This window comes from Chiroxiphia lanceolata, chromosome 17, assembly GCF_009829145.1.
Source record: "Chiroxiphia lanceolata isolate bChiLan1 chromosome 17, bChiLan1.pri, whole genome shotgun sequence".
Lineage (NCBI taxonomy): Eukaryota > Metazoa > Chordata > Aves > Passeriformes > Pipridae > Chiroxiphia > Chiroxiphia lanceolata.
The window spans coordinates 6,304,137-6,331,263 of NC_045653.1; the positions used below are offsets into that span (position 1 = coordinate 6,304,137).

The 27,127-nt window shown below is 43.0% G+C and overlaps 1 protein-coding gene across 1 annotated transcript in view; it reads right to left on the reverse strand.

Moving 5' to 3' along the window:
- The window catches only part of BCAS1 (breast carcinoma amplified sequence 1), a 43,042-nt gene extending 18,773 nt beyond the window's left edge, over positions 1 to 24,269 (reverse strand). The window contains exons 1-8 of the mRNA XM_032705296.1: positions 24,201 to 24,269; positions 24,033 to 24,096; positions 15,334 to 15,890; positions 9,781 to 9,936; positions 9,227 to 9,271; positions 6,624 to 6,758; positions 3,267 to 3,302; positions 2,752 to 2,955 (exon numbers count right to left, since the gene is read on the reverse strand). Coding sequence (XP_032561187.1) covers positions 2,752 to 2,955; positions 3,267 to 3,302; positions 6,624 to 6,758; positions 9,227 to 9,271; positions 9,781 to 9,936; positions 15,334 to 15,890; positions 24,033 to 24,096; positions 24,201 to 24,269 — 1,266 coding nt within the window. The remainder of the gene's footprint in view (positions 1 to 2,751; positions 2,956 to 3,266; positions 3,303 to 6,623; positions 6,759 to 9,226; positions 9,272 to 9,780; positions 9,937 to 15,333; positions 15,891 to 24,032; positions 24,097 to 24,200) is intronic.
- Positions 24,270 to 27,127: the final 2,858 nt, after the last annotated feature.

A 27,127-nucleotide genomic window follows, 5' to 3' on the forward strand; every position in this document is an offset into this window, starting at 1 on the left:
ACAGAAATACCCCTCAGTAAAAAGAGCATAATTTTTCTGCAGTTGTTTGACAGCAGAGTTGCAACAGCTTAGAAGTCTAGTTTTTAAAGAAAATCCATGTGCTTTTAAAGATAGTTCACAGAGCAATCCAAGTAATGCTGCCTTGATCACCTTCCACAATTTACTGGCCTGCCTTGATCAGATAAATACAAAGCATCCTGTTCCTCTGCCCTGGTGAAAGACCTACAAGGCCTTGAAGCCAGCTTTCCAACACAAATATTGGAAATCATTAACTGTAGCTTTCTATCAGTATTCCTTATTAGAAAAGAAATGCTGCCATGACAAACATTTGAGTAACAGTTACAAAAACTCCTGTGCAGACCCATCAGGAAATGGGGCAAATACAAAGTGGTTCCCAGCTGAGAAGCTGAAAAAGGAGTTTTTCCTTTTCCCTTTCCATATTTATTCATCTGCAGTCAGAGCAGCAGCATCAACTGCAACGTGTTGACAGGCACTTCATTAGCTTCACTTTGAAGTGAAAGCTCATCAGAAGATGGATATTTAAGAGACTGCCTGGAAAGGGAGAAGCTGGATCTCAGTCCTGGATCTTTTGAGTGTTGTGGTTGCTATTTGTTAGTTCAAAAGGAAAATTACTCCTGGCTCTGAATTATACACCTATTGGAACAGTTGCCAGCTTCATTTCTCTGTCCCAGCAAGAGGACAGTGTACTGAGTGTGCCAGAAAGATAAAATCGCTGCAGGAAAACATCCCACAGATTCTTCAAACCAAGCTGAGTTTGAGCCTAAGCTGTAATCTAAGGACTTTATTTTTTTGGTACCTCTACTCTCGTTATTTTTAGCTTCAAACTGACTGGGTCACCAAGGGCTTTCATCAAAGAAAATATTATTCTCTGTCAAGAAATCTCAGTAAGGAAACATGAGCCTTTTACAGGTGAGGATTCAGTGCTCAAAGAGGCAGATTTTTTTTTTTAAATTCTTAGGACCAAATCTGGTTCTCTATCGCAAAAATTCGCTCCAGAAAACTTGCAAAAACTTTAGCCTCAGCATGATTCCAGACCCAAGAAGTTCTAACTAAGCAAAACCAGGCTCATTTTTCAGAGTTCAGGTTTCACACACTATTGTAATTCAGTGCATTTGTGTAAGTGCTTTAACCAGCCCTTAGTATTTTTGGCAGCAACAGAAATCTGCTTGTAGAGAATTCTCTGCAAAACTTTCTGTTCCATAAGCAGCTGATGATGATGTAGGATAAAATAAAGCAGCGTTATCAACTAACAGGAGTGAAAGAATTTTGGGACAAGGTTTGTACCCCTGAGATGTTTGAGATCCCTGGACTTCACGTGAGGATTGTTACAAGGTTAAAGCAGCACAGAGCAGGGACCAAGAGCTAATTTAGCTCTAATATGGGATATGAAGAGTTAGTGTTCACTGTGGGCAGTAAAACATCAATAACTTCTTTAGTTTGTCTTAATATTTCAAAATAAGGTTTAGAAACCTTACCAAAACCTTATCAGATTTTTTTTTAAACCTTCACCACCAATTTCTCCCACAAAGGAGTGATTTTCACTAGTTTTCTGCAAGAAAATCTTCCTTTCTTACATATTTTTTCTTTTTTTTTTTTTAAACACTCTCTTACTTCATTATGAAATTGCTGAATTCAGACCAAATTTATTACTCTGTTGTACACTGAAACTACACAAAACAGTCTGCCAGAAAGCCTCTTTTTTTCCCTTATTTCATCCTGATGTTCAACATACATCCTGCTTCCCAGCTCTGTTTTCGAATAAGCCAGACTAGTCAGAGTAGGAGGTTTTTGTAGCAATAACTACATAAAAACCCCTCCCTCTCCCTCTTCTTCCCAACTTCCTTCTCATTCCAAGTACCTGATTCACCCAATTCCCCAGGAAATTAAGTCCCAAGTAGCAAATGTTTCAAGCTTGGATTGTTTTCATGCATATTTACTATTTACTAAACACCTTCATTTTTTTTTTATACAAATAACGTTTCCAAAATGTATCTCCAGCTCAAGCTAAAGAAGCTGCAGGGCCACTCAGCAGCATCTGGCTGTTTGGAAGCAGTTAATTTCTGGGATTTGGACTTGAACAGAAGCCCAGAAAAGCAGTTATTCGACATACAGTGATTCAGTAAAGTTTAATACAGCCCTTCTTTCAACTGGAGATTCCATGAGGATCATGGAAACAGGAACTGTGTTTTCAGAGTTAGTCCTAATTTTAGTTAAAATCATTATTTAACCTGAGGAATAATGTGTCTTCCCAAGCAACTAAACGCCCAGACTAAAGACTGATCTGATCTGCTCTGCCATGGAATATTTTCTACTGAGTAAGAATAGACCCACCAGATTCCAGGTTTTTAAACATCTGGAACTAAAGCAAACAGTTCCAAAAGATGTGGTATAAAAGAGAGATAGGGTTTTATAGATGTATCTCTATTAATGATATGATTTGGTAAAGAATGCTGTGATCTCTGTGGGGTTTTTTAACAGAAGCGTTGAGTTGACAGAGAAAAACATTCCTTATTCCACATAAATAAAAAAATTACAAGATTTAACAAACTGGATTTGTGTGTTTTGACGAAACCAGGAGACAAAGACATGGGGATGTATTTGTATGTGCATACAAAGTTTAGCACATGGGAGCTGCTCTCTCGGGCAGGTTTGACTGCTCTGCTGTCACAGTGCTCGGCAATAACTCCTCTCCCTGCCCGGAGATGGAGCAGCTCCACAATCCAGCCATACCTTTTTCCAGAAGAGCTTGCTCAGGGGCATGGGGATGGCTGATGGTTTCTCCTTCATCCCCTCCCTGGGGGCTTCACTGGCTGCTCCCTGAGGGGCGGCTGCAGCCTCGGGGGCCTTCGGGTTCTGCTTGGCCGGCGGTGGCTCTTGGGAGGGAGGGACAGTTTTGTCTGGTTTTACAGAGGTGACAGGTTGCTGCTCAGGGCTCTGCAAGGAACATGGACACACAGGTTATTGTGGAGAACAAAACAAACAGAACACCCGGAGCATTTTCAGGCATCACCTGGTACAGGTGAGCACCACTGCACAGGTGACACGGGCAGCAAGGTCCATCTCTGCCCTTTCAAATGAAGCAACATCTTGAGGAGAGGAAGCAAATGGCACAGCAACCCACCCCTCACAGAGATGAGAAACTGATAAAGGAATTAAAACACTGTCTTGGAGACTAAAGATGACAGTGAGAATAATTCCCCTTTGCCCACATTATTCACACAGATAACTCCAGCCATCCTACTCACTTTGGTGTTGGTTGTCTGTTGGGTCTCTTTTGCAGCCTGAAGGGAAACAAAACACAAAGACAAGTCTGTCTGAGGCAATGTCACAGTGCTCAAATTGTCTGTGGGACAAGTTATTTTATTTTTAGTGAACGTTTCTGAAAGTCCTGGCTCCTGCAGCCATGGAAACTGAGCCCAGGCTGAGGAGAGGCTTCCAGAGCACTGCCAGGTCCCATCCTTCTACCTGCACTGCTTTGTGCTCATGTTGCTGTGCTTGCAGTCCTCAACCTGTTCTTTAAAAATGGCTCTATTTATATCTGCATACCCATATTCCATGTATTCCCATTCTGTCCAGCTAACACATCACACAGGGTTTGAAGGTACTAGCAGAGGTTTTTCTGCACTGGGTCTGTGTTTGCAATTTCCAGGGCACATTTACACACCAGAGCTGGGTGTTTTCTATAGGGAAGCCACACACCAGTCTGGGATGTGCTCATGCTGCCTTCAAAGTGGGGAACTTCACTTTCTGGGATATAAAACAGGCAAATGACAGCCTGGAAAGCAAGGGCACAGAACAGCCAGGGCTTTGTAGGAGCAGGAGTTGCAGTTCCACAAAGAGAAGCTCTGCAGGTGCTGGAGGTTGGTTTAACCCATCCCCTCACACTTTTGGGCATTGGGTGGGATTTAGTCTTTTCATATAATCATAGACTGGCTGAGGTTGGAAGGGACATTAAAAATCATCTCATTCCACCCCCTGCCATAGGCAGGGACACCTTCCACTAGCCCAGGTTGCTCCAAGCCCCTTCCAACCTGGCCTTGGACACTTCCAGGGATGGGGCAGCCACAGCTTCTCTGGGCAACCTGTGCCAGGGCCTCCCCACCCTCACAGGGAACAATTTCTTCCCAATGCCCAATCTAAACCTACTCTCTGTCACTATGAAGCCATTCCCCCTTGTCCTGTCACTGTGTGCTCTTGTAAAAAGTCTCTTCCTTGTAGTCTGCCTTCTGTAATAACCTCCTCCTCAAATCTGTGTCTCCTGGTTTCCTCAAAACACAGAAATCCAGGAGGAAATTCCTCCTTGGGCAGTGATACACTCCTCTCTCAGCTCTCACACCCAGCAGAGCTCACACTGAAGAATTACCTGAGCTGTACATAAAACATCAGCCAGCCATAAACTGAGCCCAGCACCCCTGGGCTGTGGGGACTTCTTGAGACAGCAGGTGAGAGTTATTTTGCAGGAGCCAGGATCTTTTTTGTGGTCAGCTCTAATGAACAGGATCCAGAGCAAGTAGGAAGAACAAGCACAATACCATGGACTGGCTTGAGCACTAGTGCTCAAAGTAAGTTACCAACCCTTCTCTTCCAAGGAAAAATCCCATAAATCAGCACAGTTACACTGCAAAACTGGCACGAAATGCAAGGCAAATACACGGGGATGGGAATGAAAGGGCAGACAGGGACCCAGTTTGGAATGCCACCCAAACTCAGTCTGAGGTCTGTGTTAGGGGTTTATATCAGGATGGGCATTGCTGTTTGAAAACAACATTCAGGAGTTGCTTTAAAGTTAGTATTCACATAACAGGAGACTGAAAAACAATGTTGCTGTTAAGCTAATAGTCAACTTAATCTTAATTAATGTACAGAGCTGTTTATTTTGGAAGACTTGCACAGAAAACTTTCAGAGGAGACAGTGAAGTGCTCAAAACTAAATATGAATAAATAGATTAAAATTGTCATTTCAGATAAAGGAATTTGTTACCTGGTGATCTAGTTCACACATCATGGTAAGGCATTTCAGAGGAAAAGATACAAACTGTGGGGTTTTTTACTAGAATTGGTAACTTGAAGGCCTGCCTGTCACATCACTGCTCCAATCTGAATTGCCATTTTCAATCAGCCTCACAAGCAAACTGTTGGCACCATTTTAATCCATCCCCTTTACTCTTAATACACCATAAATGCTCTCTCAGCTATTGCTTCTTTAGTTTGTATGTGGAAAGGAAACTGTGAAAATAAATTTGGAAACAAGAAAAAGCTGTTTTAAAAGCAATGACATTTTATAAGATAGATTTTATTGGTGTAAAAATTTAGTGCTGTTGCTTTCCTTAAAGACAACTGCTCTCATTCCAGACCATAACTTTTTAAAGTTCCATTAAATATTCCAATGAAAGCCAAGCATCTCTCCCTGCAATTCACTGTAAGATTTTTTCATTGTTGTAGAAAGGTCTTAAAAAATGCTAGGCAGGTGTGGTTTTTACCAGGAAGCCTTAACTCATTATGAACAAGTAATTAATATTTTCATTGTATTAAATACCAAAACTATTAGCTATCAACACAGTATATATGAGATGAGATCTTAACTTTAGGCTATTGGCAAGAATTGCAGACTTAAAACCATTGGGAATATTATTATTCCTTCAGCAACATGCAGACGACTTATCTCAAAAATGTGACATGGAAAGAACGTTTCTGTGTTGAAAATGTGTTAAAGAACTCCCTTTGACTTGTGCCCTTGACTATAAAGCCCCCTACTCACCAGAAATTCCATGTGGGTGTCTTGAGTGAGCATTAAATATTAATTACTTGCCTCCCCCAGTGAAAGGGTCTCTGCTCCTGCATTCTTTGGGCTAAAAAGCTACAATTCTCTGCTTCTCTGCAATGGAGTACCATGGCAGAGTATCTTCAGAGACTGCAGAAACCCCTAAATACAGAGCTTGAGACCAAAAGCTTTCAGTGATTTTCGGTCCTCTGAAACAACCCTTTGATTGAATGTGCATTTAAAACACTTAAATGTACTCTTCAAAACCAGATTTTTTTTTTCCCTTCAAACTAAACATGGACTTCAATCAACAATTACTTTCCTTGTTTTCAGTGAGAAATACCTATTTCTGAAGGAAACTCCATGTCCCAACCTTCTCTGTGCCCTATCAGATGGCCCAATTCACCAATTTTAGCCACGTGATGGTGCCTGTTAATGACCATAAAGCCTGAAGTGTAGCTGCACTGAGCTCTGCAGCTCTGCCTGCTCTGCAGTTGCAGGCTCTGCTCACATTTACACAATTCATTGTTTGTCAGCACCTTTGATTTTGTTTGTAGTGGCCAGGGAGGTTTAGTCAGGGTTAGTAACTGGGAATCACGGAGCAGGGAAGGTGAGAGGAGTTCTTTCAGAACCCTGAGCTCACAGATGGCCCAACGAGAGAAACGCTGCACGTGAGGATGGTTTTCATCACACCTGGCCCAGGAATGCTCACACAGCATTCCCAGAGCACTGCACATCTGGCCAGATGCTGGTTGGAGTCACCAGTTAAACAACTTCTCTCTCTGACAGGAGCCATCTGTTACTGCTCAGGGCTCTGCTCCTGCTCGAGGTTCATACCGACCTTGTGCCTAAAGAGTTTACTAAATGTGCTGTGTCCCAGCTTGGGACTCTCTGCCTTCTTTTTCTTGGCTCCTTTGGTTGGGGATTCTGCCTTCGGAGAGGGCTGCCCACCATGACCCTTCTCTGCTCTCGAGCCCTTTGTACAACACCAGTGGCAGTTGAGCACTTATTGCAAAGTTACTTGGTTCATGAAAGACATTCAAACACTCACACACACAGCATTAAAGGTAAACATCTCTTTTTTTGCCCTGGACAACAAATCATGGGTTTGGTTTTTTTTTTCTTCTGAGTGATTACTCAGCTCTCCTTGGACTTTCTTTCATATGAGCAGTGAAATAAAAGCTAAGACAATCCACTTGATTCTAAATTAAGCCACAATTTTCCCTCTAAAATCTCCATTAAATTGAAACCTAAATCCCACAAAGACTGAGACTTCAGTTGTTGACCCAAGGTAACTAGCTTGTCCCTTTGCAAACTTCATTCTTTTTTATTTTACACTTTAACAAAGGAAAAAAAAGCTTCCAACCAGCAAAAAACTTGAAAATGAATTGACAAAACTTTCCAGGAACTGTGGAAGCACAAAGAGACCCAAACTCCAAAGAAACAATCAGCCTATGGTGTTTGCAGTGTGAATCATAGAATATCCTGAGCTGAAAGGGACCCACAAGGATTATCAGAGTCCAACTCCTGGCCCTGCACAGGACACCCAAACAATCCCAGCTATGTGCCTCTTGGGGCTGTCCTGTGCAGGGACAAATATTGGGGATGTTTAACTAACAGGGTGGGAGGAAAGGTCCAGAGTACAGAATGTGACACATATGAGCACGTGAAGTCGAGATCCTGGTCCCAAGGTTGTGTCCTGCAGTGCAGTCACCAGTCCTGCCAACGCTCTGTGCTGTGAAGAAGTCAAGGAGCTGTGGCCAGTCACGTGGAAACTGGCCTTTTTTCCCTGCAGTATCCTGCAAAATTCTCATAATTCCCAAATGCAGAGTGAGATGGGAACAACTCAGGGTCTGCCACAGAAGGCTCAGGTCGGTGGTCTGGGGCAGATCTCAGAACACACTCTTGGTTTGTTTGAACTTGCAAAGGATCAGCTCTTCCGAGGAAGTGACTCTGCTCTAACTCCCGTGCTTACACAGATGAAGGGACAGTCATCAAGGGTGTGCCCAGGCTGCTGGAAGCACACATGGCTTCACCCAGCTGATTAGAGCCACAGATATCCCTGATGGCAGCACACTGCTGCAAAAAGCAAAAAGTTCTTCCCCCAGAGGGTGGTGGGGCACTGAACAGGCTCCCCAGGGCAGTGGGCACAGCCCCAAGGCTGCCAGAGCTCAAGGAACGTTTGGACAACGCTCTCAGGGACAGGGTGGGATTGTTGGGGTGTCTGTGCAGGGCCAGGAGTTGGACTGGATGATCCTTGTGAGACCCAACTCAGGATATTCTGTGATTCTATGACTCAAAAGCACAGCAGCCACCTGAGAGCCCCACGGCACTTGGGAGAGGCTCAGACTGCTCCCAGGGGAAAACACATCTTTACCACTAAGACACAAGTTATTTCTCAGAGGAAAAAAACCCCACCATTATTTCATATCAGCTGAAAAATCTACAGCTTTTCTACATAAAAACTGATAAATTAACCTTTTAAACTTATTTCCCCTTTAATAAAGTGAAAATGTCCTATCAGGAAGATGGTGAAGATAAAGGAATTCCTAATAAAAGAGGACTCCCACTTAACCTCTGCATAATGAGTTTGCATATCCTGCCAGTCATCTGGGCTTGTTTACCCTCCCAGTGTGATAACAAACCAAACCCAAACAGCATATTTGTTTCCAAATTACAGCACCCCAGCACCAAGAGTCACCTGTTGCAGCAGCACATGACAAAGCCAGGTATGTCAACGGGACTGAGCAACCGGATTTTTCACGGCTGTTGAAAGAGCTGCAGGTCCCACTGAGCCAGTGCAGTTTGAGAACTGCATTTTCTGGATGTCTGGGAAGACCTTAGCCCCAGCTGACGATTTTTGGAGTTATTTCAGAGTTATTGAGCTACAGTTGGGGAGTGATGCATATCCCCCATGTCCTCACGAAGCTTTCTGCAAAAACTGAGCGTTTCAGTACCAGGTTTTATCAAAAATTGAATGGGACAAAAGGATAAAAAAATAGGAGAGAAAACAAAAATGTTGATGCTCAGTGATTTTGGCTACTTAATATCTGTATGTAAAATGTTCCTTTTTTTAGGGTTCTATTCTTTGTGTCTTATCACAGTGCAAGGAAAACTTCTGCTCTATGGGCAAACGGAATTTTTCTGTGGAATCCAGAGGTTTTCACTGCAGGGACCTGAAGTTTTAGATCAAGGACAAGTCAGAGCAACAACAAGAGCATTATCAAGTCATCATCAAGCTTGCAGAAGATGCAACAGTTCAGATTTTGATTGTAACTGATGATATGATTAACTGCACTATTTATTCTCATCTTCCTTTTAAATTTATTCAGGGGAAAAATATTTTTAATTGCTTCAAATTACATTAATTGCTGAAAAAACAACACAATGAAGAGGAAATAGCTGTGTCAGAAACTCTAGTGACTGAACAAGGAATCTGCCTACCTTGTCTTCAGAATCACTTTTGGCTTCAGCTTTGCTTGGGGAGACCTTAAAAGTATTTGAGAAAAAACAGTCACTCCACTCAGTCTTTCAAAAGATCTAAAAGATCATATGTTTGAAATCAGCAGGTTTCTCTAGCACAAAGGTGAAAGTATAAATTTTCCTACATGAGGGGGAAGCAATACCTGTAAACATTTCTTGACAACAACTTAAAGTCAACAGCTAAAATGAAAAATGCCTGGACCGAATATTTACTATTCACACTTACTCATCAATCAATAAAAACGAACTTAGAGATGTTACAAAATAAATTTCTTCGTGCAGAAGATGTTTAAGACAGGTAAATACTTCCAGGTCTACAAGCATCTCTGCAGAAGTAGAGGTTTCCAGAGCAGGTGCCCATCATTTGATCACAACTGCACTGTCCTCACACACCTCTCACTTCATCCCTCCCCCGTGCTTGTGACAGCAAACACGTACACTCAGCTCATGTTCACATGGCATTTTTAGGAGCAATTTAAAGCTTAAAGAGATGGAAAGGAAAGGTGAAGTCTCACCAGTGTTTTGAGGAAGCTCATGACGGAGTTGTCTCCTGCAGCAGCTGCCTGGGGGCTGTCCTGCTTTACCTCTGCCTTCTCAGCTTGAGCAGCACTGGGGCTGGTGACACCTGCAGAGTCCTCCCGTAGGTCCTTTTGGTTGCAGTCATCTACCTCCTAAAAAAAAGGGGGGGCAGAGATTCCTCAGTCCTGGCTTGCCTGATTTCCCAGTGGAATGCAAAAGTAACTTTTGTGACTTGCATTCTGTTGCTCAGAGAGTCACAACCCTAATTCCAACCATACTTCCCCAGCCTACATATTCAGAACAATTGAGCATTTATACATCTCTTTCCCCTCTTTTCTAATATGTTCAGCATTGGCTCTTGGTTGGGGGAACATTGTTCTCAGCTACCAAGTACAACAAACACAAATCAAGTCACACACAGCATCCTAAACACCACTCTTCTCTTTTCAAGGCTGAACTTGTGAAGAATGGGAATAAAAGCTGAGATTTTGGCCTTTGACAGCTCAGTGTCTAATTGTACCATACAAAGATTGCTTCTGATACTCTATTCTGCCATTCCAGGAATAATTATTATCTAGCAAACACAAACATGACACAGATTAAAAGAAGGAAAAAGGCAACAACCCAAAGCGATTCTACTGAGCCAGATGGAACTGCCTCCTCTCTTCATGGAATTAGAGTTCCCAGAGCCCAAAAAGACTTTTCCAGTGCTCAAGCACTCATAAGTATGTAATATTAAGTCACTCAGTTTCTGTTTAAACACCTAAACAAGGGTCATGGCTATTTTTTGGCACCCTTTCACTTTCAATTTCCCTGCTATTCTGGCCACCTTTGCCTTGAGCCTGGAGAGGTAAATTCAACACAAATGCTGTCACAAGAGAGCAGCTTGAGACAAGTCCTCATGGCCCATTCAGCACCTCCTTTTTAAAATATTTACTAGTACTACACCTGGCTAGTGATGTCTGAATGTTACCAATAATCCTCCTTCCTTCCATCCATGTATCTACAACTGTAAGTGCAGGGTTGATCTGCCCACTTTATAAAAGTGCCTGACACAATGGTGGCCTTGACTTTGGTGAGGATTTAAAACCGAGCAGACCACCCTAGCAGTTCCATAACTCTTCAGCAGAAGTTACCATCCCCAACTATTTAGTTGGCAGTACCCAAGTATCCATTGGGTCACTAAGAAAGGATCTGGTCACTAGGAAAGAACGACTAGAGAAGCAGTTGTAGGAAACCTGATTACTCCACAGGAAAAATCAGGACAAGAAATACTGATGAGCCTGTCTAGGTGGCTCCAGTAAACAGCATCTTCCTGGAGGTCTAAGGGACAGCAAGGTTTTTATCCCTAACCTACCCATTACAATTCAATGCTTTTTTTGGTGTGAAAAGTTGAAAAAAAAAAAATTGTTCTCTGGAACTTTTCCCTCTGCTAGGCAATTAAAAACCCCACAGTATTTGCATGACATTTGCAGAGGACACAGCTTTCTCCAGGTCACTAGTGGAAGGAGTTGACTAAAGAAGCATAAATGGTTTAAAACTTCAGAGGGATAAACTGACAGGGATAGGTTGAGCATGGAGTGGTCAGTCTCCACACAGCATTGAGGGAGTTAAATACACAAGGCTTCAAATGCAAGAACAGATTTCTGTTTAATTCTCCACCCACCATTTTCCAAGTTTACCCAGGAAGAATCACAGCACAGTGGTTGAGTGCCTCAAATATTCAGAGGTTTCTGACAAGGGCCTTACACACCACTTTGTCCAGCTGCCAGTTCCAGGCCACAGTGGCTCCAGGAACAATCTGTGCCGTGCAGAACATGCGTGGCCAGGGCAGCCCCACAGCCAGGGATGGCATCTAAAGAGCTCCTATGACAAATACTGGCTCCCTTTCAGATGTTAAAGGGCCAACAGAGCCGTGAGGCAGGAGATCAGAGGAGCTGGAGGCACAAGATATGTTGCTAAACAAAACCAGCTTCACAGCTGAGGGACTTGATGCCATCAAGCTCTTTACTACTTGATGCTATCGAGAATAATAAACAAAATAGATATTTTTTTTTTATTACAGCACAAGCCCAAGCCCTGATGTTGGGCTACACTTTAGGAAGAAGGGAACTTTGCTGCACTCAGCTTTTTCCAGCAGCAGATACCAGCTGGGGCAGCTCCAGAGGTGCCAGGTACCACCTCTGGCAGCACTGGCTGTCCCAGGAAATCTCCCTGGAAAGCCATTGCAGGCACTGCAGAGCTTGAAGCACAGCACTATCCAAAAATCCCTGAACTCCAACTTCAGAGCACAAATGTGCCCCATAACCCACCACTGCACGAGTATCCTCACTCCAGGATTCCCAGTCTGAGGCTGCCCTTAATTACCAAGATACAGCTGAAATCCAGGCTTTGACAGATGCTGTGATCCATCTTGTGCTCCCATGGGAATACTGCTGCAGGAAGGAGCACAGACTGGGGCCATCAGCATATAAATCAGGGAGAGATAATGCACAGTCCTACACTATCACGTTTTCAGAGCCACAAAATCACCACAAAAGCCTCTGCAGCAGCTCCCTGTGCAATGCCCTGGGGGCAAATAATGAGAGAAAGTCTAGAAATAACAGAAGGTCAGTATTAGGAGTTAACAGATCCTATGTAAATGTTCAATTCATTTCTCTGAGGAGCCAAATTTAGGGGTAATAAACACCTTAAATACTTATACTGTAGTTTCAGTTCAGTCATCAGAAAAAAAAACATATCAAAAGAATGTATTCCTGCCAGCACTTTTGTTTGCATGAATCATGGCTCAGTGAAACATTTCAGGCATATAATTTATCTTTTCTTTGGCTTACATAGTAAATGCTTCATGAATTCATGAATTCTGTCCTTGTTTTAATTATGCTGTGTTCTGAATGTAGTTTTGTAGACCACAAAAATAAAGAGTGGTTCACCAAACACAGAATGTTTGTGCAGCTCTTAAGCTACAACTGTGGAGCCTCTCTCTTACTTACCAGCAATGCTGTTTGTTTTGTGTTGGCACTCAATCCAGGGAAACTTTGCTTTGCTTTTAGCTTTTAAAGATACTACAAGTCATAATCCTCAGAAAAAAAAAGGAAAAAAAAAAAAAAGGAAAAAAGGAACTGTTGGCAGCAATATCTGGATTTTTAATATGATTATTTGGTAACAGTTTGTAGTTACTACAGTAACAGTAATTAAATTAGACTTGGTCATTCTCCCATCCTACACAAGAACTAGAAACTTTAGGGGGAACAGAAGGCAACTGTGCTGCAAGGCAGAGCCATGGCCTTTGTTTTAGAAATGGATTTAAATTTGGCAACATATTGGAGTGTTTAGTGGATATATTTTTCCCAGAAAAGGTCCTTAATTCCTCTCTGCCCCCAACATATTTTCCTTTTCATGTTGGAAGAATTAAATACAAAATTACAGTCCAGAAATTCAAGGGTAAGGCTAAAATTTCGCTCACCTGTGATACAGTTCTGCCACTTACTTACACTGAGTGACTTGAACCCTGATTTTGTGAGTGCTCAAGGATTTCCATGGTACAGATTTAGGCACACACACAAGATGCCCAGGCACTTTTGTTACCCAGTAGACCCATCCTCAAGCAGGTCCCCAAAAAGCTGTTGTGTGATCCTGAAACACTCAGACACCAAACATCACCTACATCTCAGGAGTGCCTGGGGTGTCCAGATTATTCCCATTAGTGAGATCCAGGATGTGGGGAGGTAAAAGACAACTTGAAGACAACTCCAAATCAGTAAGAATTAGTAAGAAATACAGGCAGTGCTGATATAACAAAGCTTGATCTGAATGAAAAGTGCTTCCAGGAGCTGTTAGAACTGGTAGAATAAGATTTACATTATCTTGTCCTGTCCCCTGATGGCTGCTCATACAGCATCGGTTTACTTGGGCTTTCAGCATGACTATTTGCTCCCACCAAGTGCTTAACTCTGACTTCTGGTTAAAACTCCTCCAGATTGTTATTCCATTAGAGTTTCACACTGTGTTACTTCAGCAGCACCAATTGTGACCTTTCACACCCCGCAGCGTGAAAGTAGTGTCACTGCAATGACAGCAAAACAGGAAATAGGAATTTTGGTTGTAAAAGTAACAGTTCCTGCAAGCCACAAGGAAAACTTATTGTGTGTGTTAGTCAAAAAAATCTTCAGGAATTTACAGTGTTGAAAGGCTTCCTTCTCATGGGCTACACACAGAAGTGCCAGTGTGCACCGAACAGATTATTCATTCTGAATTATCCCCCCTGTTCTGTTTAGGTAATGAATGACTTTATATTCTGCTTGGTGGAGACTATGGATTCTTTAAAAAATGCACCTGTAGCTGTCTGAAGCACTAGTGATGGGGCCACTTTGGAAGGCCAGTGGTCATAAATGCAAATGTTTTGTCTTACAAATGAAGCTTCAGAAAAATATTAAAAACTGTAAGTTCATACGAGAAATGTGATTTCAAATTTGAGAAGGTCTAAGGTAGAGAAGACAAGGGGTAGAGGATCAAAGAGACTTTTGGGGACAACTTGTCAGTGTAAGCAGTGCACTGGTGAACTATGTTCAGCGCTACTGAGAGCATTAGTGATCACACAGCAGTCTTTTTTGTGAGCCTGAACTAGGCCAATAAAAGCAGTTGTTAGGAAACTCCAGTCCCTCACATTGGACAGGATTTGAATTAGATCAATAATTAGTGTATTCCACCTCTCCAGCAGAACTAGTAAGAGTTATGCCATTTATCCCCATCCAAGGGATGGACTTATTCAAAAGTTAATTACCTGAAAATTAATTCCACAGTATCTTCGCTGATATCAGACTTTACAGGAATTGTAAAATCTAAACTGATGCTTGTTTTCAACTCCTTTGACTAATGTGCTCTCACAGTTAGTTCCTTATATCACATTCTCATCCTGTAAAATCAATTCTAATGGACCAGATTTCCTTGACTAAAAAAAAAAAAAAAAAATCACAATAGCCAGGAGTAAAAAAATTGCTGCTGCATAATATTTCTTATTGTAATATACAGGATATGCAACAAGCAGCTATTGCTCAAGAAATGGGACTATTTTAAGAATGGCACAAAACACAACAAAGAACTTCTTTAAAACCATCCAAGGCCAAACTCCAAGCTCCTAAAGCATTTAGTTTTTTGCTTTCAGGTATTCTTGCTTTCACTGGTAGCTGGCTGCTGTTCATCCTGGCTTTGGAGCATGAACACAGTAGTTCACAGAGTACCAGGAGTCAGAAGGGACCCACAAGGATCATCGAGTCCTGTTCTTAAGGACACAACAATCTTGGCCAAACCTTTCAGAGAATTAAAAATTAATTTAAATTCCAGGTCAGTGCCAGCATTTAGCCATGAGATAGATGCCAGAGCTTCAGCACTTCACCACAGGTTCCTCTCCCACACCTCTCTCCAGCCACCCCCACAGGGCATCACCTGTGGTAACACATTCACTCACAGCCATCACAGCACGGAGCTGTCCTACTCCATTAATATTCCCAATATTCATTAGTGAATGGATATTGTACAGCAGCACTTGCCTTCCCCTGTGGGACACCATTGGACGTGCTCTGTAATCCCACAGCCGTGATGCTCCCGTCGGGAAGGTCCGACGCCTGCCGCTCCTCCTGGGGATCACCTCGTGCTTTACTCCTTTCCTTTCCCTTCTCCAGTTTGAAGATCCTGTCAAAGAAGGTCACTGGTTTTGGCTTTGAGGTGGCCACATCCTCTCCCTCAGGTGACGCTGTGAGCTCGACGTCCTGCAGCGGTGCCCGGCTCAGGTTTTTATCGGAGCCTTCCTCCGGCACAGCTGCCCCAGGAACCTCTGCTCCCTCACTCAGGGCTTTGTTCCCGCTGGGAGACACGGGGCTGACATCAAGTTTCGCCAGTCCAAGTGATGAATCCGTCGCTGGATCTTCAGTACGCCCTGGTACAGCCCACGAGAAGGCGAGCACAGAGCGGGGTTTAGCAGCTGGCCCAGCTCTCCTGGCAGCGCTCCCGAGGCTCTGCCCGCCCGCCTCGGCAGCGGGGCCCAGCTCCATTGTCTTCGGGGAAGAAACGGCCACATTATCCCGGGCAACACTCGCCTTTGCATCCACTACAAACAGAAGGATAGAACAGGAATTATGCGGCACAGCAAAGGAGTTGTGCGGGGTGCACAATTAATCACGGCGCTTCAATAAATGGGGTCTGAAACGTGGGGCCTCGGGGAGGAGCGCACAGGGGGCAGCTCACCTGGGACCCTGTGCCTTCCCGTGCTGAATACGAGCTTCTGCTCATCCATCACACCTGCCTGGCTGATTTTCTTTCCTGCTGCTCCTCATTCAAGTCAGTGCAAATTATACCACCTCCACAGCCCCCTCTCAGCTGCCAAAGTCAGATAACGACCCACATTTCTACTACTTAGCCCAGTGGACCTCACAGTAAAATTACATTAAAATTAGCAATATGCAAAAAAACCCCCACTCAATAAAACTTGAGACGGTCATATATTAATATATTACACTTTCCTCTGCCAAAGCTAAAGAGGAAAAAAAGAATGGAAACCATAAGGACTGGCCCTGTTTCCTGGCTGGTCAAATTCCCCAGGGGGCTTTGCAGTCATGACTTATTTCATTCATTTTTCCAGCACTGTTCCTTGCCTTGCTGCCCACTCTTCACAGTGCAGTTTCTACTTGCACTTCTCTATAGCCTGTAGGTTATTTTAAGCCTGATTTAAATACTTATAAATCACATCCAAGCCATGCTTCTTATCCTTATGTTTCTGACTCTTTTTACCCACCAACAGTATGGATGAATCACATTTCCCCCCCCCAAATTCTCACAAATCGTTCCCCCTTGTGTACACACAGGGACATCAGACTTCAGATATGAAATAACTTTCACCTTAAAAGTATATATTATAATACAAGGGCACTTTCATAATACAGCTGAGGTGAAAATCCCTAGGACCAGATTTGCACAGGAGGAGATGGCTCCTGCTTTATAGAAGACAAAAGAAGCAAAAGAAAAATAATCTTTCTTGTATCTGTTTTGTGGCTGGGAGACTGAATCACAGATGATGTGGTGTGAAACCCCAGTACACAAGAGGAGGCTTGTCAAGAGGTAAACCTTGCACAGCTCCCCCTCAGCTCCAGCTCCTCTTCCCTCCTTTGACTAGAATATAGATCTGACTTCCCTGTCAATCATCAGCACAGATTTCAGGGATGAATTTAGATCTGCTTAATTATAACTGTGAAAAACTGACAGCCTCAAAGTGACTTGCTAAATTAGAACGTGAAAATTGTCAGTTTCAATGAAAAATTGAAATTATTTCAAATTATAATTGTAATAGTCTAGTCAATATTATGCCTTTCACATTTTACTTTAAGAGAAATAAAATCCCAGATACCAACAAAACCTGACTGAAACACCTGTCTTCCACACACAGCACAGACCTTCGGTGTTCAGCTGCATTTGTTGAAGTCTTTTTTAAGATCAGGCAAGCAGAGTGTTTTTAGATCACAGCTTTCAAAGCCACCTCTTAGCTTTTCACACCAAAAGTACCCCAACTTCCCACCTCCCTCAAGGATTTTGTATAACACCACCCAAGCATCAGCAGGTACTGTACAGTGGGTGTGTATGTGATACTGTCCCCCTGTGGCAGTGCCAGAAACCCTGGGTACACTCCTGGTCATCTCTGGGCAAATCCAGGAGAATAAAGCTCCAACACCCAGCCCTTCCCCATGGCCTTAACTTGGTGACCTGCTGGACAGTCCTCCTTTACACTTGTTGGTCCTGACTAGCAGGGGGTAAGAGCTTCCATAAACCCAAGAACCATGGAATGGTTTGGTTTGGAAGGGACCTTAGAGATAATATCATTCTACCCCCTGCCATGGGCAGGGACACCTTCCACTAGCCCAGGTTGCTCCAAGCCCCTTCCAACCTGGCCTTGGACACCTGCAGGGATGGGGCAGCCACAGCTTCTCTGGACAACCTGTGCCAAGGCCTCCCCACCCTCACAGGGAACAATTTCTTCCTAATATCCAATCCAACCCTACTCTCTCACTTTGAAGCCATTCCCCTTGTCCTGTCCCTCCAGGCCCTTGTAAATAGTCTCTCTTCATCTTTCCTGGAGCTTCTTCAGGCACTGGAAGGTCACAATTAGGTCACCCCAAAGCTTCTCCTCCCCAGGCTGATCAATCCCAATTCTCTCAGCCTTTCCTCCCAGTAGAGCTGCTCCATCCCTCTGGTCATCCTGGTGCCTCCTCTGACCTCACTCCAACAGCTCCATGTCCTTTCTGTGCTGGGACCCCAGAGCTCAAGGTAGCTCTGCAGGAAAGGTGTGACCAGAGTGTGACAGCATAAACCTCAAGGAACTTGACCAAAATCCTTGCCAGCAGTGGAGGCAACAGCTGACAGAGTCAGGGCTATGGTGTCAGGAGTCACAGCTGCCACCAACACCTGACAGCTGCTGGGACCTGGCTCTGACTCCTCTACTTCCAACATTTTTTAACGTGCCATTTGCCTTCTCATTGTGTTTGAGGCCGAGGCAGAGTGGCCACAGTGCCTCAGCACAACCTGTTCTGGCCAGGGACAGAGATTTTTGCCTTCTGTGCACACTGAGAAAGTTTCTTTCCCTGGATTCTCTCTGCTATTATTCATGTGAGAAAATAACTTCCATTGGCAAGAATCCTTGGCCAGCAATATTGTTCTGCAATATTTCATGAGCACCTATTTCAATGTACTGACATGCAAAGCAAAGGTACAAATTAGCAGCTACTCAACCACCTATTCAGCTACTCAGCTGGGGCCACTAAGGATCAGTTATATTTTCCTAAGCCCCCTGTAGTAATGTACAAAAAAGAACTGAAGCACTAATCTCTAATTAGAGTTGGAAACTTGGGAAGGAAGCAAAAAGCAAATCCTTTCCCAGCCAAAGAAAGGAGAAACAATATCCACTGGAAAATAATTGTAATAGATCCTGAACTTCTGCTTTATGTAACAGATAACAAATGAAACACAGGAAAACTGCCTTCAGTATAAAAATAGGAGTATAAGCTCATCATTAAGCAAACCAACTAAACAAGAAGTAGCTCATGAACCTATCAAACTCCTTTTATCTCTAATTATCATGGGAGGAATGAAAGACCTGGAAAATATCACTGGCTTGAGCTCTGCTGTGTCTCTTGTGTCAGGACAGTTCAAACTGTTTCAGGGAAAGTCTGCTCAGGCACAGGCAAAGCAGATCCCACCACCAGTGGGGAGACAGTGCTGTGCTGGGCTGCACAGAGGAGCCTCACTCATGCCCCACTCACAGCAAACTGCAGGAGAAAAGCTTTGAAACAGCAGTATTTGGATGAAAAGTGCATGATATTCTTGCTTTTAAAGAGACAGAAGTGCCATTCTTTCAAAAAATTATTTCCCACTCCAGAGGTAGAATTAGGAAGAGAAGAAAAACCTCCCAGATTTTAGACCAGGTCTGCAAGTAGATCAAAGCAGTTCTTTCTGAATGAGATTAAAAGCTGCTCTGAAATGAAAATCAATGCACAATTTACAGCACTGCTGTGAGTCTGCATTTCCTGCTACTACTGCACAGGCATTTTCCTTTCAAGTATTTAACAAAAGACAGTCACATGGCAGAAGATTTGTCTTGCTTTTCCCTTCACTTCATCAGGATATGCTAAAAAGGAAACACTACAACTGCTCAAATCCCCTCTTCTGGAAGTTCACAAGGATATTTTTTCTGAAATTTGGTAGATTAGACCAACATTTTCCCCTTGATTTAAGAAAAAGTGCACAGAGTAATTGTTTGTGCAATGTTCTAGAATAATGGAATGGTTTGGAGGGGATCTTAAAGGGCATCTTGTTCCACCCCCTGCCATGGGCAGGGACAATTCCACTAGCCCAGGTTGCTCCAAGCCCCATCCAACCTGGCCTTGGACACTTCCAGGGATGGGGCAGCCACAGCTTCTCTGGGCAACCTGTACCAGGGCCTCCCCACCCTCAGAGCCAGGAATTTCTTCCCAATATCCCATCCAACCCTGCCCTCTGTCAGTTTGAAGCCATTCCCCTTGTCCTGTCACTCCAGGCCCCTGTAAATAGTCTCTTTCCATCTTTCCAACCACCAGCACATGAACATACCATATAATAAATCCTAGGAGAAACACTTGCTAATGCTGTTGCTTTTGTCAATAGAAAGAGTCAGGTCTCTTTGGAAGTCAAATAGAGCCAACCATAAGCTACAAATAAGTTTTTAGTATCTTGGACTATTTTGAATAAAATCCAGTTACAAACAGATATTTTGCTCAGCAATGGAATTACAGTAACAGGGCATTTTTTTTATTCCCTGGAGTTCAGCTAATCACGGGGAAAATAGATTTTAATGGCCCTGAAGGAACCAGCAAGGGCTGCAAGGCAACATTTGGCACCAACAATTCCATCAGTGTAGGCCAGCACAATGGGCTATAATAGCCCTGAATGAATTACTGCACAAATGCTGGGCTTAAAAATCGAAATACCCAGCAACAATGAGCGAATTTTTGCATTTACATTTCTCATAGATTTTTATAGATATTTAGTAGACTCATTTTTCCTTCTGTTATTTAGCATTTAACAGCATCATAATGCTACAGCAGATGTAGAATTTCCATATCTCCAAGTATACTTCGTGTTGAGACAAAAGACCTCAAAAACCATCGTGACAAGGTTAAAATTACTGATTTTTCAAGTGCAGTTTTTTTTTTTCAGGTGTTGGTTTGTACCATTTTCTGTGAGCACTTGTGAGCCCTGAGGATAATGGGCTCACAGGTATTCTTGGACTGATTTTTTTTTTTACACTTATAGAATTGTAAAATAAGACGTTTCCCCCCTTTCTTAAAGAAAGAACATACTGATATTCTTTTGCAGTCTTGCTCCACTATTCCATGCAAAAAAGTTGACAGCACATTTATACTCCAAAAATAATTTTGTTTTACTAAGTTAACTGCCATTGTTATTTACCTAACAGATTTACTGAAATTAATGGAAATTGGGGCAGAGAAGCCAGCAGCAAGAATAATGATGATCATTCTTTGTAAAAATACCTAAAAGGTAACATGTTTCAGGCCTTACAGGCACACAGAGCTCTTGCAATACATAATTTCTGTTAGATGCTGAGTAGGAGCAGGATTTGCTGAATGAGATTTATCCTCTGGGACAAAGGAGTTGCATCTTCACTAAACCTTCCTTACCTTGTCATGTTTGTAATTCCTTTGTGCTTTTTATGAGCAGGTCATTGTTTTGATCTGCATGTAATTACCACCTAAACACAGGTGAAGTTGTTCCCATTGTGCTCTCCTGCTCCATGTTGTGGAAATCAGAGATACAGCTTCTAATTCTGGACATCTTTCTGGACATCTTCCCTTTACGTGTTGCCCACCAAGTACTTGTATTACTTAAAGTACTTAAAGGCCAGCACAGAACATTAGGAAGAGTCAGGATTAACTCAGCTCTCCTCGAGCCTGCAGAGCAGCAAGTCCTGAAGGGGCAGTGAGGGCACTGCTGCTGTTGGAATGGCATTGCAGGGGGAGAAGGTGCATCTTCCTCCTCTGTGCAGTGTCTGCAGCCCTGACAATCAGTGGGAGCAGGAAAGGCAAGTCATGGAAAGAATCCCTGAGCCCACACAGCTGTCAGGCTGCTTGAGCAGAAGCAGCAAACGTAGGGACCCAGCCCCAATCTGCTGCCCCAGATGTGAAGCAGATGCTGAGGGGGCTCTTCCAAGTAACGTTCCTTCCTCTGGTCATGTGGAGTTAAACTCCCTGGATTCCTTTTCCGTTATATTAACAGATACAGATTTCATACACTCATTTATCAGCTGTACCCCCTAATGCACAGCACATGGGCAGATCTCTGGCAATCACAGGAATGCAAACTAGCAGGACAAAGAGCACAAGCCCCTAGCTAACACTTCTTATTAAATCCTTGTGCTTCAATTGCCTTTTTTAAGCCTTTGTCTTCCCCAAAAATGCTCACTTTATGCCATAAAATACACTATACTACTACTTACTATATAATTTCATTTTACAAATACTATCAATTATGTTTTCCATAGTAATAATTTCTATCTCCAAACAGCACTTGCACTTTTATTCCACCAAGACGTTGATTATATTGCACAAACCAGTGAGATTCCAGTGGTATGTAAACAGTTAATGAATTTAACTGCTTTTTAAACATAAATAAAGTTAAAATACAAGTAGTATCAACATAGGACAGTCTAATTTTTCAACTTGCTGCTTAAACTGATTTAGTAATTACATTAATTAGGTAATCCATTTAAGTAAAACAACCCCATATGCTTCATTTTATGTATTAAGGGTAAAATGTACATGCATTTTTTAGGTCTTCAGACAGTGTAAATCATCTGGCTTTTATTTACTCCCCAGAACTTTGCTAGTTTACACCAGCAGAAACACACAGATAAAGGCTTTGCTTTTCTAGTAGGAAACTGTTTAAACTGCCTTATAGTGAGATGGGATTAGGAAATTAGCCATGGAACAGAGATTCTGAGCTGCAATCAGTGCCATCTGCATATCACCAGAACAGGCTGATTATTTTTGTCTAAACTTAGATTTTTCAAGTGCATGTAGCAGGCTGAGAGGGTTCTCTCAATAATGAATAATAAAGTATTTTTCTTAGCAATGAATTATAAAGTATTTTCTTTCCTTACAGAGATTTAAGAGAATTGTTGGGGTTTATCATGTTCTGAAAACAGAAAGAAATCCAGTGCAACGGAAATGCTGGTAAGATGAACGTGGCTGAACCTGCAGAGCTGTGAACAGGAGCATTGCTGCTCCCTGAGTGCTGCTCACAAAGGCTCCAAAGCCAACAAGGGGTGGAAAAGAGAATTAATGAGGTGCTGACAAGCAAGAAGACACACATGTCTTTGGATGAGAGCAATTGCCCATGAATATGTGGAGATAACTTTTCAAAACTACTTGGAAACAAATTTTGAATGCTCAGGCCATGTAGTTCACCCCAGATTTTTGAGATGTCAGCCCTGAGAGTGGGGCTTCCCTTTGCAGGGACAGCTCAGGGTCCAGCCTGCCCTGGTGTGATCCCTTGAAAACCTGTTTCCATCCCATACGACCCCCACCCAAACAGGGCTGAAATGGGATGAACTCACTGAGCCCTCACCAACTACTCAGCTGCTACACTCACAGTTTGTATGCAACAGGGACACAGATTTATTTCATTACTGTGAGGGAAAGAATAAACTACTGTGCTACACCCTACCTTATCTAGAATTCAAACACGGGCAGCTGACACAGTTAAGTGTTTTTTATGAATTCTCACTGCTGATTTTAGCAGTTCCCTGCTCTCTTCAGGAAGGTCTGCTAGCTCTACAAGGAGAGTAAGGCAGGTTTCTGTACATGAAATATTCACTAAGACCCATTCTCAGACTCAGAAAGGGGCACTGCCAAGGCTCAGTACCAGAGGCAATTCTGATACAATATCACTACAGGTATAATGCCTGCCACCTTACAGTACTTTTCCCAGCAAATCACAATTTTAAAATGACAAACAAGACAGAAAAAACATTCCCATACAAATTTAATTGTTGACAAAGAACTGCTTGGCGTCTTTGAGGGCAAAGCAATGCAGCTACTCAAGAACACAGTACTAAAAAAGAGAGAACAAGAGGTATAAATGAACAAGAGGGAGTCACATTTCTATCATTTCAGTCACTCTCTTTGCAGGCTGCAAACCATTCCCTTGTGTGCCCCCCAAACACAAATCCTCACTAACAGGCCATTGATCCCCTTGTACTGGTGCCACTGCTGCATTACCCCCTCTCAGGAGCCCAGGTCTGGGCTCCTTGCACCAACAATTCCTCCAGGGCTCCTTGGAGACACAGGTTCCTCCAGAGCCCAAGCACAGGTAGCTTATCACAAACCCTGAGGTTTGTGCAGCAGCACAGAAAGGTCCAGCACCAAACCATTCCTGCATTATGACACTTCACATTAACCAAACTCTTCACTCAATAAACCCACTTTTTGTGGGCCAGCAAATTCCTAGAATTATTAAACAGCTTCCAAAGGACTTCAGAAGTGTTTTCTTATTTTACTCTTTGTTATCTTGAAACTTTCAAGCTTCTGTAAAATACTGATTCACAAGAGCTCATCTTTTATGAAACTATGCCCCAATATTTGTTGTTGCCCAGGGATAAACCTCTGTCTCATAGGAAAAGAAGGGCAAACAGACTTTTCCCTGTACATACCTTCACCATTCTGAGCAAATACAACAGATCCATTTTTAATAGTGTCAGGAGATTCAGAGAGAGCCTGAAAGAGCAAATAATACAATTCTTAGGACTTGTACATCACAGGGTTTAAAGACTGCAATAGGAAGTAACCAGGGAAGATGAGAGTGGGCAGCTCTCCCTTACCTGGTAGCTCTTCACTGTGCAGGTATTGTCCTCCTCAGCTTCCTCTGGGACACTCAGTGTATTCCCCATAGTTCCTGTTAGGTGGAGGGAAAAACCCAAATAACTTTTTCTTCCTCATTAATATGAATTTGCTGCCTGGTTCCAATTAAGAGACAGCCAATGGGGACAGACAGGCTGTTGAGGTCCCTAAAAAGCCCCACCTGCCCCATCATCAGGTTGCACCAACCAGTCTTACCCCAAGCCCATTACCCTCAGGGCTCACGAGTGCTCACAGAAAATGGTACAAACCAACAAACTTTTCTTGTTTGTTGAGGAAAACTGGCTGCAATCACACCTGCGTCACTCATTAGGGCTCAGGAGAGAGCAACATGGAGTTAGCAGCAAAAAACCACTTAAATCTGTGAATAAATTACAACAGCTTGTATGCTTTTGTTTGGTTTTCATTTTAAAAATGCAAAAAGGAAGGAGGCAGTATGTAAAGGCATCACACATGTAAACTCTGAATTGCAGTCTCCTTCCTGTGTACAATTGTACATAACCTTCTGGGGTTTTTGTTTTATTTTCCTTTCCCCATAATTCAGAATACGTTTATGTGCCCTCTGAGCTGGCTGTGCTTTAGGACTGTAGATTCTTTGGGACCAAACACTCCCTGTAATGTGATGGAGGGGCAAAGGAATCTGAAGTCAAGAGGGAAGTTCCTATTAGACTTTGGCTCAGGATATAGATGTGTGCATACTGATAAATAAATAAACAATGAAGAGAAAGTATTCTGAGCCACACCTTGGGACAGGAAGGTGTCCAGAGAGAGGAAGGCAGAGGGCTGCAGCTGTGCTCATCCTTTTGGATGTCCTGCACAGCCCCCATGGGTACCAAGTGCCTTCTGCTTTGTTATTGCTCTGGTTTCTGCCTGCATGAGTCAGTGAAGCTGCAGAGGCATGGATGAGAACAACTCCTTTAATTAAATTAAATTTTAATCAAACAACCTGCAGCTGTTGGATAAAAGAAGGAAAACAGTAGCTTTCCTAAATGATGTTCACTAGAATTGGAATGTGCTGCTTCCAGTAACTGTTTGCTGAGCTCAAGCTCAGGGTGTAGAGGTGTTTTACAGGAGTTTTATCTCCTCAGCTGATATTTCCAGTATAAATCAGAAGTTCTGATTTGTGGTGGAAAACAGCCAGAGCTTCCCTGTGGATGTACAATGGCCTCTTGTCCCTGCTCTGTAATTCTGTTTCCTAGCAACTTTAAACATTATTCTGTTGGAAGAGAAGAAAACAAGATTCAAATCCTACTGCTTAGTCTCGATGATAAATTTAGTATCTGGTTGAATCTGGAGGATTTACTTTTGTTTTCCATTCACAAGGCCTGGTTTATGCCAGGAGAAAACTTAAGCAAAAGATGGAATATTTGCAGGTTTGCTTCCTTTTTAACATGAACAGTCAAATCAGTTTGTATCTGTGGGGAGAGAGAGAAGCAAATTCTTCTTTCTTTTTTTATTTCAACAATGATTCGTATCTTGATTCTCAGCCACTCCAATTTCCTGTTGCTGCAGGTCTACTCACATCAAGTAAGTTATCTTTAAATGATACAGAGCAGAGATCACAGGCTCTGAGCTCTGGCAGAGCTCTAGGAAAAATTACCCATTTTCTAAAATCAAGTTTATAATTCTCACTGAAATAAAACACACAGTGGTCATGTGGAATTTTAGAATATTTTCACTCACCATAACACTCTCTCATAGAAAGCTGGATAGGTATTGGAGGCTTTATTTTTCCAAAAACTGGATAAACTTGCTGGATTACCCTTTCAGAATATGATCCCAAAACACCAAACACAGTTTTCCACACAGATACAGAATCATGGAATAGAGAAGCTGTGGCTGCCCCATCCCTGGAAGTGTCCAAGGCCAGGTTGAAGCAACCTGGGCTAGTGGAAGGTGTCCCTGCCCATGGCAGGGGGGTAGAATGAGATGATCTTTAAGGTCCCTTCCAACCCAACTCATTCTGTGATTCTATGATATATATATGTACATAATGCTTCTGCCTAATTTAAGGAGAAAATGACAGGTCACTGCCACCTACAGACAAATCTGAGCATCAGCAGAAATTATAACATAAACACACAAAATGATATCAAACAGGCAGAGTTTCAAGTTGCCAAGCAAGTAATGCCACAGCTCTTCCCTTCTGCCACCACGTCTCAAAATTGCTGCTGCAGAGACTGTTGCAGCTCGTTGCACATGTGGGGCTCTAGAGCTGAGTAAATGGGAAGAAATTCTTAAATGTGAAGCCAAAGAGGTTTTCTGAAAAAGAAAGGGCACTCACAATGTGTTTATGAACCAAAGAATCACAGAATATTGGGGCTGGAAGGGCCCTCTTGAGATCACCCAGTCCAACCCCCCTGCCTGGGCAGGGTCACCCAGAGCAGGTGACACAGGAACATGTCCTGGTGGGTTTGGAATGTCTCCAGAGAGACTCCACACCCTCCCTGGGCAGTTGTTCCAGGGCTCTGCCACCTCCATGGGAAGTTCTTCCTCAGGTTGAGGTGGAATTTGTTGTGCTGAGGACTCCCAGTGTGCAGGAACCTGTCTGAGGACTGGGAGCCTTCAGGAGCTCTCTGGATTTGGCCATGAGCTTGTTCCCAGTGAGCAGACTCAGACACTGTCAAGCACTGAGCACATCTGTCCAGATGTGAGCCCAACACCACTCTCAGGGTGCTCACTTGGCCTCTCCTTTGGGCGTCTCAGTTATTAATCATATTTCTTAGCAGTACAACCATCGGGAAAGACCTATTTGTGCCCTTTGTTCTATGTTTGAGAAGCACAAAACTGGTCTCTGTAGCAAGCTGTGAGTACAGAGAAAACCTCCACCAGACCTGGGAGTCTGTGAGAGAAGATTTGACAGCATTTACAGGGACAGGACAATTTTTGA